This window comes from Argentina silus (genome assembly GCF_951799395.1).
Source record: "Argentina silus genome assembly, chromosome: 8".
Taxonomy (NCBI): Eukaryota; Metazoa; Chordata; class Actinopteri; order Argentiniformes; family Argentinidae; genus Argentina; species Argentina silus.
Genome location: NC_139662.1, coordinates 3683628 through 3701709, shown reverse-complemented (window position 1 = coordinate 3701709; position 18082 = coordinate 3683628). Strand labels below are relative to the sequence as shown.

At 41.0% G+C, this 18082-nt stretch overlaps 1 protein-coding gene across 5 annotated transcripts in view; it reads left to right on the top strand.

Annotated features, from left to right (window-relative positions):
• Positions 1 to 3945: 3945 nt before the first annotated feature.
• scn8aa (sodium channel, voltage gated, type VIII, alpha subunit a) overlaps positions 3946 to 18082 on the top strand; it is a gene marked incomplete at both ends in the record, with an annotated part of 37089 nt that continues 22952 nt past the window's right edge. For 4 of the 5 annotated variants that reach the window (XM_083675700.1, XM_083675699.1, XM_083675698.1 and 1 more), the window contains 9 exons: positions 3946 to 4221; positions 9165 to 9298; positions 10393 to 10473; positions 10877 to 11005; positions 11687 to 11778; positions 14920 to 15141; positions 15312 to 15375; positions 15524 to 15665; positions 17724 to 17930. In XM_083675700.1, coding sequence (XP_083531826.1) covers positions 3946 to 4221; positions 9165 to 9298; positions 10393 to 10473; positions 10877 to 11005; positions 11687 to 11778; positions 14920 to 15141; positions 15312 to 15375; positions 15524 to 15665; positions 17724 to 17930 — 1347 coding nt within the window. Of the gene's footprint in view, positions 4222 to 9164; positions 9299 to 10392; positions 10474 to 10876; positions 11006 to 11686; positions 11779 to 14919; positions 15142 to 15311; positions 15376 to 15523; positions 15666 to 17723; positions 17943 to 18082 lie in introns of all 5 variants that reach the window. The other variant, XM_083675696.1, reaches the window with a different exon arrangement.

Below are 18082 nucleotides of genomic sequence, written 5' to 3'. Positions count from 1 at the left end.
GGGTAACTGCACGCACTGAGAGGGAAGATAGCAGCAACAATATGGCGACAACCGCAGTTTCTCCCGAATCTTTTCGACATCTGCAGTCCAGCTACGCATTTCTGGGTTTCTTGTAACGCTTAAAAAGTAGGTAAATTATTTGTTTATTCTAAGACGGTTGCATGTTTGGACGAATATGTGTTTTTTCACCCTGTCAATATCCTTATAAAAATGTCGCAGAGCCGCTCACTGCCCAGCATCTTTTTTTTCTCTCGCTTGAATAGGCTGCGTGCCAGAGCCACAACATGATGCCAGTTATATTTAAGATTTATCAATAGCCTATAATACCATTTCAGTTCACTGAGATACCGATACCTTGATTCGACCTTTGCAAACAAATAATATGGAGGGTGGTGGCTCCATTCTGACCGCTTGAAATGACAATCTAGTGTATTTAATGATACATTCGCCAATTCTTAATGGTAATCTAAAAAAAATGAATCTCGTTCTTTATACTATATTTCATTGGATTATGTTATGGCACGCACCAGATATAGCCAAGGATAAACGAATCTATGAAGATGAGGACCAGACCATTATTTTTTTCACCACTCCAAAAATCTCTCTTTACGCAGGGGTTATTTTGCTTGTGGCAGTGGATTTATGATACTGCTATTATTCTTATCTCTTTTTCACCTCACAATTGACAATCAAAGCAGTGACGCTATTACCAATGTTATTTGAATACACATAGCTTTTATTGATCTGGTGTTCGACATGGCTTCACGGGTGTGGTAGCCTATCCTTCGAGGCAACGCGTAAAATGCACCGAATGTCTGAGAATGAATTATTGGACGACAGCACAGAACAATTTTGGTGTTCCTGAGTCCGTGATGTGTATGGTGACAGCGTATGCTCGATATGGGCTTTTTGCACGGTTGAAAACCTTAACGGGGAACCACCCTCTGCAGCATTTGCAGTATTTCCGAGATTGTGGGCCGCAATTTTGGGTAAACGTGTGCAATTTTTTGCACGGTATTTGGCTTGTGTGTGGTCCATAGACATAGACTACTTAACAAAATGATTGACAATGGTCTGGAATTCTCAATATAAAACATATAAGCTATTAACATATCAAATCAAACAAGCCAAATCCGCCGGTTCATAGTGATTATTTCGCCATTGAAATTAGATAAGGAAAGTGAGATATGTGTGTGGTGTCTAGATGAGGCCAGGCTAGCCTGCTGCCTACAAGAAATATGGAAGGTGCAACCACGGAGGCTTATAATTAAATACAGTGACAGTAAGGATATAAGTTCTGCTATCAATCACGGCCAAATTTCTCGAGTACAGTTGGCTTATCAAAAACAATGTGTATGGTGACACTTGCGCGATAGTCAGTAAGCCTATTTTGTATTTACCGGATATATCCCCTACTGCCTCGACCGTGGTGCTGAAATGGACAGCTCTCGTGAACAGGAGAGATGCCGATATCGGCCAAGGCTCTGGTTTCATATATTTTGGCGATTATTGGCTATATAAGCGTTGAAAATGTACTTTGATTTCGGTAACATTAGTTAAGTACATGTTTATATTGCCAATGCAAACCTGAATATCTATACGGGGACTATATTTTTAATGAGCATTAGCGAATGAAAGGTAGTCCTAGCATACTGCGCCCTTGACATGCATGTTTTTAATTGTATGATATTGAATCAGGAATTTGAAATCATCAAATGTTGATATACGTAGGCCCGTGTTTGGAATGGTTTGATGTTTACAGGCAATGTTAAATGAGAGGCCTAAATTATTTTGGATGTGGGCCTCAACCATCCATCCCCATGATGGATTTTGTTGGAGCTGTATATAGTAAACATGCAGAATGTGTAGTAGTGTAGATATGGCAGACCTGTACGCTTGACAATGTGATATATCCAGAGACATGAGCCTGCTTTAGAGTTGATTTATTGACTGCAAATATGTTTTTAAAGTGAAATTGAACTTTATCAGAAGTTAACAGTAGATATGCTTTCATTGGTATGTGTTACTGTGCTAATGTACAGCAGTATAACTTACCTATTCTTTGCACTCATAAACATTATGAGAGATATGGAAATTACTACAACTGTACAGTATGTGTAGTTTGTACTATGTAGATATGTGTGTTTTCTCAATAAGGATCCTTTGACAAAGGTTATACAAAGGTAATACTTAATTGGGAATCATTGACTACCTACTGTGAGACAATGCAAATGTAATCAGGAATGTACTGTAAGTGAGCATTCCAGTAGTGTATTAGGGTCTATGGATCTCTAATGTCAGCTCAGTTGGGGGAAGACATCCTAGGCTCAGAGACTCCTGATTGGAGCTAGCTGGTTTTGGGAAGGAGCCTGGGTCTGTAGAACTGTTAGAGTGGAACAACAGACAATATGCCATAAAAAGACAGTCGATAGAAAAGTCAGTTGATAATTTAGTTGGAATGATGTGGAAATTAGAACATTTGTTTTGCCTTATTTTTCACCTTGCAATTGAGGTAGTCAGAGATTTTCTAGACAGGAAAGCCAAAGTGGTGCCTAAACATTGTGTGGGGGAGTAATAGGGTACTTTACAATTAATCATGGCCTCCGAATCAAAGGTGCAAATAGACATTGTTATATAGACAAGTTGCTTGAACTGAGTTTACTTATACAACACTCATGTTTACTTGGTTACATTTCACTCACTATAGCTGTAACTTTTTGTCCCTGGTCTGATATAAATCTGATTATCTGTTTATTATTAGATAATAATATCTGGTTGAAGTTCCAGGCACCCCCATTGTTGAGTAATATGCTAGTAAACATGACACTGGATGATATGCAATGTGCTATGTTCAGGTAAACAGAAATGTAGACATTTTGTTTACTTAAACCAGTAACAATACATACTGTGTATAGATTTCATCTGTACATTCTCTGAATCAGCAAGAAATGCATCCTTCAGTCCAATTAAGATGGTGGGTTACTGCTCAGTAGTCTATTGTCAGCTGGTTCTCTTATCCCCTCTCTTGTCTTTGAGGTGAGCTATGTGATATGACCTTTGTGTCAGCAACAATCTATACTATTACAGTGTTACAGTAGTACTATTGGGGTGCTTATTAGGGTTAGGGTTAGGGTTAGTTCTTCCTAGCATCAGTCCACCAAGCCCCTTTATGGCAAGGATGGTTTAGCCTCAGTTGAAACATTCATTATGGTTTTGATAACAGTTAAAAAAAACTAAACTAATTTCAGCATCCATAAACAATATTTTAGAAAGTTACACAATCAATATTTGCAACTGATAGGAAGCAAAAGATATCTATGTAAGATGCAAATGAGTAATTTGTTCTGATGCAATATTCATGAAGCCATTTTTTATACCAAATGTCACCCTCCAACACTTAATGGACTCACCTACTTGTCATCTATCATACATGAAAGCCATTGACTCATATTTAGTCTGTCGCGTTATATTGCTCTCAATATAGCAGCTTCATTATTTGATGTTTGAGATGGTATTTTTAGTTTGATGATCTCACATTTAAACCCTTAGAGTATCTCTCTGTGAGTCTATGGTTTCTAGTCAAGTCTGGCCTGTACTAGTCCATTCTATGACACCTCTGTTGTAACAGAGATAGAAAGATCTAGAGCATGCCTATTGCTGAGTAAGATTTTAAATTTTTTTAAATCCAGTTCATAAAGATACTGAATATATCCCTATTATGATATGATTTGATATTAATGTATTTCAAATGATATCTGAATACCATATGCATATTCGATCACTTAAAATGAAATGAAAAGCCTTACAATACCTACAACCATAGGAGAGCATTAACTTATCTTGTCCATTGACCATTTATTTTGCTCTCTCCACCCTTGCTGTCCCTCAGAGCTGGCAGCTGTGGATGGTACAAAACTAAAGACCGCGTAGTTGCAGGATGAAAACATGGCTGCACCCCTTATGGCACCACCAGGACCTGGCAGCTTCAAGTATTTTTGCGCTGAATCTATTGCTAACATTGAGCATCGTATCAATGAGGAGAAGAACAGGAAGCCACCTAAGCAGGACAGCAGTCACCGTGATGATGATGATGAGAACAAGCCCCGGCCCAACAGTGACCTGGAGGCTGGGAAGAGCCTGCCCTACATCTACGGGGACATCCCTAAGGGGATGTGTGCGGTACCACTGGAGGACTTGGACCCTTTCTACATGAATCAGAAAGTAAGTGCCCTCCACACACAAACACAGACACAGACACACACACAGACACACACACACACACACACACACGCACACACACACGCACACACACACACACACACACACACACACACACATTTTCATGGAAATGCACTAATAACCTAGTCATGAAATAGTGTTAGGGGCATACTATACTACATGATTGTTGGTGTTGGTGTTTATTACCATTACAGCCATGACATCGGTAATCAAGCTACATTAGGGGTCTATCATAGGATACAGCAGCTGACATGTAGGCCCCCATTTTTCATGTGTGATGCCCCAATTCCTGTTTGAATAAGTGCACATCAGTAATTACCATGACACTATGTGTTTTGCGGTAGTTCTTTGGCCTACGATTGTGCCATGCACAGTTGCTAGTATATGTTGTCTTGTTGGGTTAGCAAAATGCAGTGCATTTTTTTTTCTTCCTGCCTCACTGCTTCAGTGTGCTTGAGGGCAGAATAGTAGTTGTTGAGAGGATTGTTCCATGCGTCTGATGGCTCAGAGGGCTTTAGGGAAAAGGTCAGAATCAGAAACTGTTGAAACACTGTTGTTCCAGATGACAGACTTTTCTAATTGTTCAAAAATTAATCTTGTAGAAAAAAAAGCAGCAGGCAGAGATGCCACTCACTGTCTTAAAGGAGCAGTGTGCACAATCGTAAAGGATTCTTTGAGGGATTTGATTAAGTTAACGGTGTTTGATGCATTGTGAATGTGAGTGATCTTGAAGATGATCTCTAAATTCATTAATTAGTCTTCTCGAGATGGCTTCATAGGGTAGATTCCAGGACACAGATTGAGTCTGGACTAAATCATACTTTCAATGGAAACTCTCCATCGAAGTAACATTTTTGTCATTGAATAGGCTCGAGCTTAGTCCAGCCCCAAAAGATGTTAGGCCTGCTTCTGGTATATGTTACAATTACTGAAGGAAGGAGTGTGAAACTAGCCCAACTTTTGGGCAGGTTTGTGTGGGAAGCAATCCCTTGCATGTCAAACAACACATTTGCGATGAAGAATATGGAAAGGGTGACTTCATCTTGCATCATGTGGTTTTACTGCGTGTGATGCATCATAAGAGAGATGAGCCTTTCTGTTCAGTGGGAGGGAGTCATTGGAGAGAAAGATAATATCTCAGTGCCATGCTTTATTGTGTGGTTGATGCTGTAGTTCTGTTCTCACTCTGAACCTCTACCAGTCGTAGAGTGCAAGGCTCCAAATGGACATCTCATATGGGAAAAAACACACCGTAATACTTATCCACATGTCGGTATTTTCCTTGACCTGACAGATCTATAATGATAACATTTACAGAGGCACGGGTGCCCCCTTTCTCAAGATGGCTACCCTATACCTGAATGATAATCTAGAACAATATAGCTACCCACCGTAGGTGAGATCAAACTGTACTGTCAGGGTACAGTATATCTTATGAAGTCTAAATAAAAAATGACACCTGTCTCTCTTGGCCTGGTCAGGGGGAATGTTACAGTAACCTCTCTGAACCTTGGACTCATAGAATTGTATCGAAAATGTTGCCTTCATTTGTGAAACCATAACGTCTTAAATTCCTATCTTGTTAACAATATTAGGTCTGTTTCTGTTATAGTTTTTGTGTGAGTGTGTGTGCGTGTGTACGTGTGTGTGTGGGTGTGTGTGTGTGTGTGGGTGTGTGTGCGTGTGGGTGTGTGTGTGTGGGTGTATGTGTGTGTGGGTGTGTGTGTGTGGGTGTATGTGCGTGTGGGTGTGTGTGCGTCCGTGTTCTCTTACCTCCCTCTCTCCATGTAGTGCATGCCAGTTATGTAACAAACTAGTTCAGTGCACAAGAAAGAAATGACATTATCTTGATGAAATTTGAAAAACATTGCTAACAAAGGTGGGGCAGTTTATTACATTACCTACTAATGCATATTTCACACACCCCACCACTCTGTTCATATTCTCTCACATGAATGCATGTGTACTACTATGCAGGGAGGTGCTCTCTGTTTTTCATCCCTGTGTCTTGACAGTCTCTCCAACCCCGTCTTCAGCAACACCCCTTTCAACAAAAGTGCCAGGGAAATTTGATTATGGTCCTTGAGTAGGTCTTAGCCAATGCAACTACCAAATGGAAGACATGCTGGCCTCAAGTTCTTGCATCTTGACAGCGACAAAAAAAGGGAATGAAACATTCTCAGCTTTCGGAAGGCTTCTCTGAGCTCAGACACTGCAGGTGATACTGTACTGTGGTTATGTCAGGGTATTGTGGTAGGGGGGGCGGTGTGGAGGATGCTGCTTCCCCATTGGTCTCTCCCCTGACAGCACCGCGTGATACATTTCAGTAGTGGCTCTCCTCTTTGAATGTGCCAAGGCTGAGAATGAGGCCTGCCGGCTGGCTGGTTGATGACGCAGCACTCTCTCCCCCAGCCTTATTGGGGGGCAGGGCTAGGCTAGGTTGGGCTAGGTGCTAGGTGTGGCTTTGTATACAAGCCCAGTGAAATGGGTCTTTCTCAGGCAGAGTGAATAGAATGGCAGAGAGTGAGTGGGGGTGGGGTGTGGGGGGGGGGGGGGGGGGGGCGTGGGGATGAGGTGAGGACAGGGGCAAAATGGGAGACGTGTGCAAGGATGCGTGAGCGGCATCGCTCTCCTCTTAGATGCATCCAAGCCCATGTTATTGAAATGTGTTTCGCTGTAAAGAACCTTAAAGGTACACTCAAGATCAGTGAAAAATTGCAGAAACATGGCAAATATTATTGGGGTCCTTTTCTGATCCTGATTATTAGTAGGCTACAGAACAATTGCAGTAGGTCCAAAATATACTAGGCCTAATTTGTCACTCAATGTAATGGTACTAATAATTATTAATATATATTATTACATACTATTTATTTACTAATAACAAACTATTGATGCTGTGTGCTACACAATGCTATAGTTGATATAGAGATGACCACAATGGAATCAGGTGGATTTCAAAATAACTATAATTGAGATATAAAAAAAGAGACAATGACAAAGACAGTGGGCAGTATATGGGGATTGATTAGAGAAGAGATTTGAGGATGTACAGTAAAGCACTTAGTTGAAATAGCCACTCCAGCCCTTAGGATGCAGATGCTGCTACAACCCTGCCTGATGACTTGAGCTTCAGTGTTTGAGCTGCTTTCTCTGTCTCCCACCCATCCCCCTCCTCCTCCTCTCTCTCCCTCCGCCCTGCCTCTCTCCAGTCTAGTGCTGCTGCAGTTGCTCCTAGCCTGCCTCCCTGCCTGCCTGCCTCCCTGCCTCTCCTTGCCTCTCTCTGTCTCTCTGCTCTGGATTATAAAAATTTCAGTAGCTTTGCAGCAGTGTTGTCAGGCATTACAGAAAGGACTCCTGCATGCAGGCGTGTGTGTGTGTGCATGTGTGTTTGTGTGTGTGTGTGTGTGTGTGTGTGTGTGTGTGTGTGTGTGCGGGTGTGTGTGCGGGTGCGTGTGCGTGTGTGTGTGTGTGTGTGTGTGAGAGAGAGAGAGAGAGAGAGAGAGCAGGCGTGTGTACATATCTTTAGAAATTTGGCAGTTCTTGTTCTGTATGTGGTAGGGTTGCACATATGGACACACAGCATGTGTGTGTGTGCAAGCTCCTTTCAGCTGAAATGTCATACTGGCATTCTTGGCCAATCTAAATGGCAATTGGTAGTATGTCCAAGTGTATCACACTATAAATGGTCATCTGGTACTGCTGGCTTGGAATGTTCATATATCATAGCATTAATGAACTAGGCCCAGCTATTCTGACCTAAATAGCTTAACTAGATTAAGCATACTCAACATTACTCATTCCCTTATTTGAAGTTGTCTGCGAATGTCCGTCAAATGGCCATGTGACAGAGAGGAGCATGTACTGTATCATTATCTTACACAGCATTTTTCTCCATATTGAGACATTTTAATGTCAAGTTAACAAGAAATCCCACTTTACTTTTCATGACACTACATATCGCCTATAGATAAACTGTACAGTATGTGTAGGAAAAACACAACCGCAGATAAAAGCATGTCAGTTAAGGATGATGTGTTCCCTGACAATACTGTAAATGGTGCCTTTCCCCAGTGAAGTGCTAGATGAGGAGCCCAGTTTAAGGCCTCCCCATGGGGCTAAGGCACTCTTAACACTCCCATCTCCCCCTTTCCCCTCTCTCTCCTGACCCGGCTGTCTGTGGGCCCTAGCAATGGGGCACAGGCTCTGCAGGGCTTAATGCAGGGATGCCTTGTTAAAAGCACAAGGGTACATATCACTTTTGCAAATGCACACACAGTCTCATTAAAGTTTCATGCAAATCGCCATGTTTTATTTAAACAATTATGAGGTTATCCGCTGAAAGAGGCTTGCGAACCCCTCTCGGTCTCGCTTCCATCCTTTCAAAACCACCATAGCCATCGCAGGCACAATTTGAGGCAGCTAGCTGAACATTAGCACAGGACATTCCTACACACTGCACATTTCCTGTGGATAAGGAAACACCACAATGATTGGTTAAGAGGGACTGATGGGAAAAACCCGACATTAGAGACTGCCTGCCTCAAGATAGTTTGGCGGCCATTTTCTGAATGTTATATTGTGATTATAATGTGTAATATTCTTATGTTACCTATTATAGATGTTGAGATATAAATCATTCAGTGTATTCTGAATTGACGTAGGCCCTACACAGTACACACTAATATGTTTGCAGAAAATAGCTTTATTTTGCTTGAAATTAAATGTTTTTACATTTTCTCTGCAAATGATATATCTATAATGATATCATAAAGGCTTGTTATTGTAATAGACAATGTATTGTATGAGTGCAGGACATGCAGTACCTACAGCTATTTTTGAGTGTGCATAACATATTACTGTATGTCCATATTTAACTTCCTTTTCTCTCTCTCTCTCTCTCTCTCTCTTTCTTCTCTCCACAGACATTTATAGTGCTAAATAGCGGGAAGACAATCTTCCGCTTTAGTGCCAACCCTGCCTTGTACTTCATAAGTCCTTTTAATATTTTCAGGCGAATAGCTATTAAAATTTTGATACATGCATATCCTTTCAAATGGTGACTTAACTGGAGAGACAAAAGTCTTTCCTGTTCATTTTTATTATTTATGATGTTGCTGATGTTGCCACTGTTATTGATGTTCATCTGCCACAGTGTAGGATATATTGTATGTCATATGGTTAGGGAGAGACCATATGATCATTAAGAAGCTGCAAGGATCAGCAAGACAGTCGACTACAGTGGGAAGAACAAATGGATGTACTCTGTAATTTGACATTACATTAATCTGTAATGACTTGTAAATGCCAATATGAATGGCTGATTGCCATAGTGGATGATCTTAAATCTGTGGAAAGAGTAGAGATCTACACAATGTCCATTTTATTACTACAAGAAAACAATGATGACTTTTCTCAAGACTTTGCATAGACCTCCTTAGTCTAGTGAATCCACACACACACACACACACACACACACACACACACACACACACACAACCCATTCACCCAAAGGAGGCTATTTCAACAGTCACACAATTCCCGATGATTCTTAGCATTGCAATCCTCTGATGCATGTGTGCAATGCTCAAAGTTAATCCTGTTTTGAGTAGTTTCATCCTGTCAATCACCTCTGGACTTTTCCTCTCAGTAGTACCACTCCCAAGCTCTCAGGGCAGTCTGGGGCTCCTGACCTTGGCTGTAATGCTGATGTTGAGGTTTGCTAAACATAAAGTATATCTGCGTTTTCTGTGGTAAAGCCTTGTAGTCTTGGAAAGCTGAGTGTTGGTCATGTTGATATTGAAAATGAGCCATCCACCCACACCTCAAAGTTGATCAATATTTTATGGGAAACATAAAGGCATTTGAGAGGGGACCGATGTTACCAGTGGACACACTTAGCAAACTGTAATAATTATAAGTGCCAATTGCACGGATTAAGTGCTGTTAAGTTAATTTGTTATGGAAATGTCATTATGATATGGCTAGTTGTCTTATTTCTCTTATGCAGCAGTAGTAATATTTAAATGAGAGTTCATGAAAATGTATCAACATAGACTTACATTGGAAAGATGAATTAGGATGTGTAAACTGTTTTGGGTTACTTTCCTCTCGGTATGGTCATTTTCCTTGACTTATTCCCACTCTTTTCAGCATGATCATCATGTGTACTATTTTGACCAACTGTATATTCATGACTTTTAGTGATCCTCCTGAGTGGTCGAAACAAGTAGAGTAAGTACACCTTTATTTGACATACATAACATACAGTGATCAGTTTTATCATTTGTGTATTGCCACTACCAGTCCCTTATTTCAACAGATAAAACCTCAGGAACATTGATGTAGAGTAACAGCAACATTGTCCCTGGGTTCCCTTTTTGTGGAATTTGAAACTATTTATTAGACCTCATCTATTCCCAGAGTATTATCTCCACATTGTCCGAGAATGCAGCCAATTAGAAATCAGGGCCCAGCCTTGATCCATAGGTATTGTTGAAAGAGCATGGTGATTTGTACACAAGCATGGTTTTCTGAAAAGCGTATTGCCGTTATCTGTATACATTTCATATATACATATTTATGGCATGTGTTAATGAACAGCACACTAACTCTAACCATGCTTTTCATCTTTTAGGTACACTTTCACAGGAATTTATACATTTGAATCTCTTGTAAAAATCGTCGCTCGAGGATTCTGTATAGACGGGTTTACATTCCTTAGGGACCCATGGAACTGGCTGGATTTCATGGTCATTTCTATGGCGTAAGTATCAGACTATATGAATACCTGTCCCTCTTTATAAGAACCCTACCATTACTGTCTGACACCACTGAAGATTCGCACATGAGCCAGCCTTAAGTTATTTTGACTGTCCAGAATGGAGATGTTATCAGATGACAGCAGAACATCAAAGTATACAGTATGAGATGATATTTAGATGAATTTTCTTTCTTTTATTCTTTATTTCTCTCTTTTTCCTTCTATTGATCTGAGACGCTACTTGCCTCCTCACTTTGGCAATGAAGGGCTCCATCAGGCATTTTGAGGCCTCTGACTGGTCTTGTTTACCCACACAGTTGCCTCAAACATAGTTATGTTGCTGCCTTGTCTTTCTCTCCCTCCTTCTCTCTCTCTCTATTTCTCTTTCCTACTCACTCTCTCATTTACTTGTTCTTTTCCAATTTGTTGGAGACATCAGGATTCTGTTTAGGCTCCTTTTCACCATGTTGCTTTTTAGATATTGCATGCATAGATGTAAATACTAGTATTATAAATGTTCTATAAATGTAATCTAATAAAACAATTAACAATACCACATACTATATTTGTGATGATATGTTGAACTAGCTTAGCATCCTAAGTGGGTCCTTCATTTCTGAAAATGTTTCGCTTCATTTCAGCATGTAAATAACAAGACTTTGTAACTTTGGTTTGATTCTGCAGGTATGTAACAGAGTTTGTAAACCTAGGCAATGTCTCAGCTCTGCGCACGTTCAGAGTGTTGAGGGCATTGAAAACTATATCTGTAATTCCAGGTAAGACAGGATGGGGGGATGGGGGGATGGGGGCGGGGTCGATGTTAGGTGTGCGTGTTTTTCTTTCCTTTTCCTTTCCCCCTCCTCAGTGGACAGGCTCTGTGAGTGGCGTTCTTCCTGGTTGGTCGGTGGTGTTGTGCTCTTCCGTGTGTGGTTTTGTCATTGGTGTTTGTTTTGTGTGTGATCCTCCCTTATTTCAGATATATAACAGAGTTTGTGGACCTGGGCAATGTATCTGCGCTGAGAACATTCAGAGTTCTCCGAGCATTGAAAACTATCTCTGTCATTCCAGGTGAGACTCAGTTTAAACACTAAGGCTGATCTTCTCACCCTTTCTTTTCTACTCACTATTCTTATTATTTAAGCAACAACAAATAATTGGAGATAACCATTTTTTGATTTATTTTTCCTCCAAAATTATCAAAAATGGTACTAATACATTTTTGATAGGCTTTGCAGTCTACTCTAGGGTCCACTCCAAAGTGTCTGCACTCTCTTCTGCCCCAGTAGAACTCTCATTATAAATGAGACTAGTTTCCAAGGCAGCTGTTTTCCTCCTCAGAAATAGCTTTAACCCACTCCCTTCAGTATGACTAGGATTTGGAATAGGCAAAAGTCCACCTCTAAAAGACAGGAAACTGACATTACCAGGGCGCTAGAATATTCTCTGCAGTATAAACATAAGTGGATTGAATATGGGATTCATCTTTCTTTAGCTGAACATATCGAGTAGCTATTATTAAACAACCTTTCATGATTCACTGTACTGTACTCTTTGGCAAAGACAGTTGAGATAATGGTAATACCTAACCATTGGAAAAAGCCTCCAGGCCCTGGCCAGGTTTCTTTAGCCTGATACTGTAGTAATTGTACGCTATATAAATAATCATATGATATTGTATATGGGTAACTAGGTGATTTGATCATAATAGATTAAGTGCATTCCTCATGATGTTTTTAAAAATACCTTATTTCAGGTGAAAGAATGAAATTTGTGAATTGTATTCTACCAGACTCAAAGAAACGTACTGTACAGAATGCTGATGTCCAGATGAAAAATGGCTTAGGTCTTAGTAAGATCCCACAGAACCTACCCATTATCTATTTATGAAGACTGCCAAGCCTAGTTTGTGAACATACTTTATGCTGCATGATGCTTTTGAGTCACTTGCTTTACAATTTTAGCCTATTAAGAGCTTGGCTGACAAATGGCATTGAAAAGTTTATTTTGCCCGTTTTGTTTTGTTTATTTTTGATTATTTGATATTTCTTTATATGACCTACTTGAATGATGCGTCACAGAAAAAGAAAGAGCATTTCTGCTGACATTCTTGAGGTTTTAGACGCCGATGGGATGAACAAATGACCCATTGGCCTTTTTGAGTGCCCCTTCACATATCATATCTCATGATAGAGGATGTTCAACTATCAATCTCACTGAAAAACAACAATTCTGCGTAATTGTGATGGAGAAATTCCTTCGGGAATCTGCAGACAGTGAAAGCAGTAAAATGCACACAAAAAGGGATTTCTCGCTGATTAGATTTGTTTAATTTTTGTAAAATGTGGCTCTTTAACATATACATGTTTACAAAAAGGTGATGATTTGAGTTCACAATATAGTCAATACCACATGATAACGGTATATTCAGTTGTTTTTGTATTGAGCTGTTGGCCACATTTTAGTCAGCATTTGGAGAGGGGAGTGTCGGAACGGTGGTTTTCAAAAGACCCAGCCTCTTCGTTATACCTGGTAGAATTAGAGGGTCCTTACATGTCCAACATTTATTGGTCCTCTAATGATATTCAGTGTATAAGATGTTTTATCAGTATCTCAAAGATTTAGCAGTCTTGACTTTGTTAATGATTGGAAGTGTGTGCTTCTCACCAACTCCTATTTCAAGTAAACTTTGTTATGATTATGGTGAATCAGGACAATAGAGTTCATGATTTGGAGTAAAGGTATCCTTGTTTTAAGCCACAAGTTAATGCCCTATTACGTCTATATTTAGAGGATGTTTGACAAGGAGAGATGTACTGTACTGTAGGTATATGCCTGCTGTACATGTAGACGAAAACATATGGCCCCTTGCGTGTGAGGGACTTTCCAGTTCCTTGTTTGAGTTCTTCCTGCATTCAATGGACCCATACAAAGTGAGTGCTGAGAGGATGCCTGAAGGTAAATGATTTTGTCTTCATTAAAGATGTGGGTGAGGCTGTAGGGTTGGGGTAAGGGGAGTCTGTGCTTTTCTAATGACACCAAAAATACAAGACATTTCAAGAGAACGCCTGAGTTGGCGATGGTCAGCCTTGGCGTTTAAATGACCTGCATGTGGTTTCTATCCCCCTGCCTGTGCCTCTGTCCCTTTCTCATTGCCCCTCTTTGTGCTGCTGTGGTTTGTTTCTTATGGATTTCCTCTCACTGTTGTTCTGAGCCCTCCCCCTCTTGTTCAGTAATCCATCACTGCCAATGCAGCACAAATCAGTAAGACAATGTCTCCCTCCTCCTGGTCCAATAGTCATATGTTACTTTCATGTAATCTTTTCTCTGTGTCATATAGCCAGTGTCTCAATAGAGCTGTAAAGAGGGGAATGGCTCTTGAATATTTCTTGTTTGTGTATCTCAAATTAATGTTTTGTATGTCTGTTTTTTCAATTGTGTATAAAGATGTTTAACTACTTTCAAATAATGAAAATCTTGACTGGGATATCTGTGTTAATCTTATTGACATGATTCTATTGCGCAAAATGGCTAATTATCATGCCTGATATACAGTATACTGTTACAGTTGAATTATTATAATATGATGTCATACAGTATATCATATATCAACGTCAGTCATTTACCTTTAATTTGTAGTATGATAGATGGTCATCATATTAGTTGGATGCTGCCTGGTGACAGATGGACTTAAAACAGGCAATACAGTAGCTAACTACAGCACTCTGAGTCACGCATCATACCTGGGAACCAATCCTCTCACATAGACCATGAGCCTATAGTATAGCCTACTATTGAACACCTCCTGCATCACCTCCTTGGTGTGTGTGTGTGTGTGTGTGTGTGTGTGTGTGTGTGTGTGTGTGTGTGTGTGTGCGCGTACATTTGTGCGTGCGTGCGCGTGTCTCACCGTCCGTCAGGCCTGAAGACCATTGTGGGCGCCTTGATCCAGTCAGTGAAGAAGCTGTCCGATGTGATGATCCTCACTGTCTTCTGCCTGAGTGTCTTTGCCCTTATCGGCCTCCAGCTCTTCATGGGTAACCTGCGCCAGAAGTGTGTTGTCTGGCCAATCAACACCACAGAGAACTACCTGGCCAATGGCAGCAAGGGCTTCGACTGGGACGAGTACATCATGAATGACAGTGAGTAGTCACAACACGCCAACATGCTACTACCCCTGATGAGCTGGCAGTGACTCAAATGGGAATTGGATTCAGCCCATGTGTAAAAGCCAGATAAAAGATCCACTTTTGACACTAAATGAACAATATTCTTTTCTAAAATGCTCTATTTTTTTTTTTTTTTTCACCAGCAAATTTCTACTTCTTTCCCGGACAACTGGATGCCCTTTTATGTGGTAACAGCTCCGATTCTGGGTGAGTGTCCTCCTCCTCCTCCTCCTGCTGCTGCTGTTAAAGGCCCAGTGTCATTGTCATATTATTAACACAGATGACTGGAGCCAGATTTGTTTGTGTGTAGATAATGCTGAGTCATTTATGGGCCGTGCGCTTCTTCTCCCCTCAGTCGTTGCCCCGAGGGCTACACATGCATGAAAGCTGGGAGGAATCCAAACTATGGCTACACCAGCTTCGACAGCTTCGGTTGGGCCTTCCTGGCTCTCTTCCGACTCATGACGCAGGACTTTTGGGAAAACCTGTACATGCTGGTAAGGCTGTTGTTTCAAATGTTGAACCTCTACAAAATTATACCAGCATCTGTTTTTATTTAGTTTGTGTCAAATGCGAAATATAACTTTGCTGCCGTCAGAGGCAAACACTTATCATGCTACGCCCGTCCTATCACATTACAGTTCCTTCTCAGACATTCATTGAGTGAAGTGTATGCTTGTTTGCTGATCAGGAATATGATTGGCTGGACAGTCAAGCCCCAAGCCTTAAAAATGCTGCTGCTCCACACAAGGTCATTTGAGTTTGTGTTATCATTCAGTTTGTGTGTTATTTTATTGAGATCAGCACAATACATGCCACCTTTGCAGACTTCTCCCACCCTGTTAGAAATATAGCACAGTGCGGGACCATGAGATTTCATGTACCTGAAATACGGCGATATCCCCACAGATGACATAAGACTGCCCTCCCACCATCAATAATAACTCCCCATCCTCAAGCCTCATCTGCATACTGTGGCTTGACTCAATACTGTTGTCTTGCAGCTCAGCAGAAAATCCTCAGCCTCTGTAATGGTGGAAGCACTAAGGCTTCCTCTTTGTACAGGGGCGGATGGAGGGAGGCATTAAATATTTACCTCAGGATTACAGTATGGGCAATTAAGGAGATGAGACAGGACTCTCAGATGGGAGCTTCAGAGCTGTACCCTATTTTTGGTCATATCTCAAAATCTATGTTTCCGTGTTAGCCTGTCTTCATATTATGGGCACTCCCTCCAAACTCCTCTCCTGCTTAATGACATCTTTGCTACCTTTTTAAAATCAAAATACAGCATTGGTTAGAAATGTTGTCGAAGGAGTCTGAAATAATTTCCTGCAAGTGTGTGTAGAAGAGGGTTATCTGATCAGACACTCTTTTATTATCTAGTTTAACCCAGCATTGTGAACAGTGCTTGCGTGTGTGTGTGTGTGTGTGTGTGTGTGTGTGTGTGTGTGTGTGTGTGTGTGTGTGTGTGTGTGCGTGTGTGTGTGCGTGTGTGTGTGTGTGTGTGTGTGTGTGTATGGGAGGGGGGTACTTCCAGTTTTTTGCTGATAATTTTTTGCTTTTTGCTTGGAGTGTCGCAGTGTGTTGTGTTGGATATTCTTTCCAGCACTGCATGTAAACCACATTCATAATTGATGTGTGAGGGAATTGCTGTGCCATATCCCAGGAAGTCCTCCCTGCTCAAATCTGCTCCCTGCAGACAATACACCCTGTTTTTGAAGGAGGGACCAAGGGATGTTCCTGATGGGAAAAGTCTTCATTTGGAGCTTTGCCTGCACTGGTTTTGTTACACTTCAAATCCCTAAATCGCCTCTGAAATATAGCTGACAGAAAGAGAAAACATTTTAGCACATACTTTGTGTTGATGATGTTATGAACAGTAGTACAAAAATGTAGTACATTTTTTTCAATACAAGGCTCCTTACATGTTGTCTCCACAGGGGATAGTTCCCCAATCTACAGTAAATGGTTGGCTGTGTGCTCTCTGGTGTGGTGTACATGTAAAAGTAGGTCAAAATGCAGATCTGGAGGCTTCGTTTGATGAATGACACTGACTTGTGGCCACGCTGGGAATCCAAGGAAATGCAGTGTATGAAATGTTTGTTGTGCATACCAAAATTGTTTGTGTCAATATCAATACCAAACCACTATTACCATTTCACATACAGTAATGCATATGACAGCAAATTCAAATCATGTGAAATCTTTCATCTACTCCGAAGCAGAAAAGAAAAGTATAAGAAATGGTTTATTTTTATCGTACTGTATTTGAGGTATGAAAGGAGCCCACAATTCTTTCTAGATTCCTACTTAGCATTCTTGGCATTCTTTCCTCATCCAGTTCTTTATGTTTATAAGCATACAGAAGTTGGGCATAAACCAATCTGTTCCTCCTCTTCTTTACTCATTTTGCACAGATCATATACCTTTAGTAGCTTTCCATTCACCCTGATAACTGGATCCTGTGAGCTGTGACATCATCTTTGAGCTGGGTTGGGGTCAGAGGCCATGTGTCAGCGTCTGACCCTCTGCTCTGCTCCTTTCTGTTACAGACCCTGAGGGCAGCAGGGAAGACCTACATGATCTTCTTTGTACTAGTGATCTTCGTGGGCTCCTTTTACCTGGTGAACCTGATCCTGGCTGTGGTGGCCATGGCCTATGAGGAGCAGAACCAGGCCACCATGGAGGAGGCTGAGCAGAAGGAGGCCGAGTTTAAAGCCATGCTGGAGCAGCTGAAGAGACAGCAGGAAGATGCTCAGGTCAGCCACAGGCACAAAGATGTTGGGTCTGACCCAGGTGTGATGTTATACGTGTGTGTGTGTGTGTGTGTGTGTGTGTGTGTGTGTGTGTGCATGCGTGCGTGCGTGTATATATTATTATCATATCATGTTATACAGTATATCATATATCA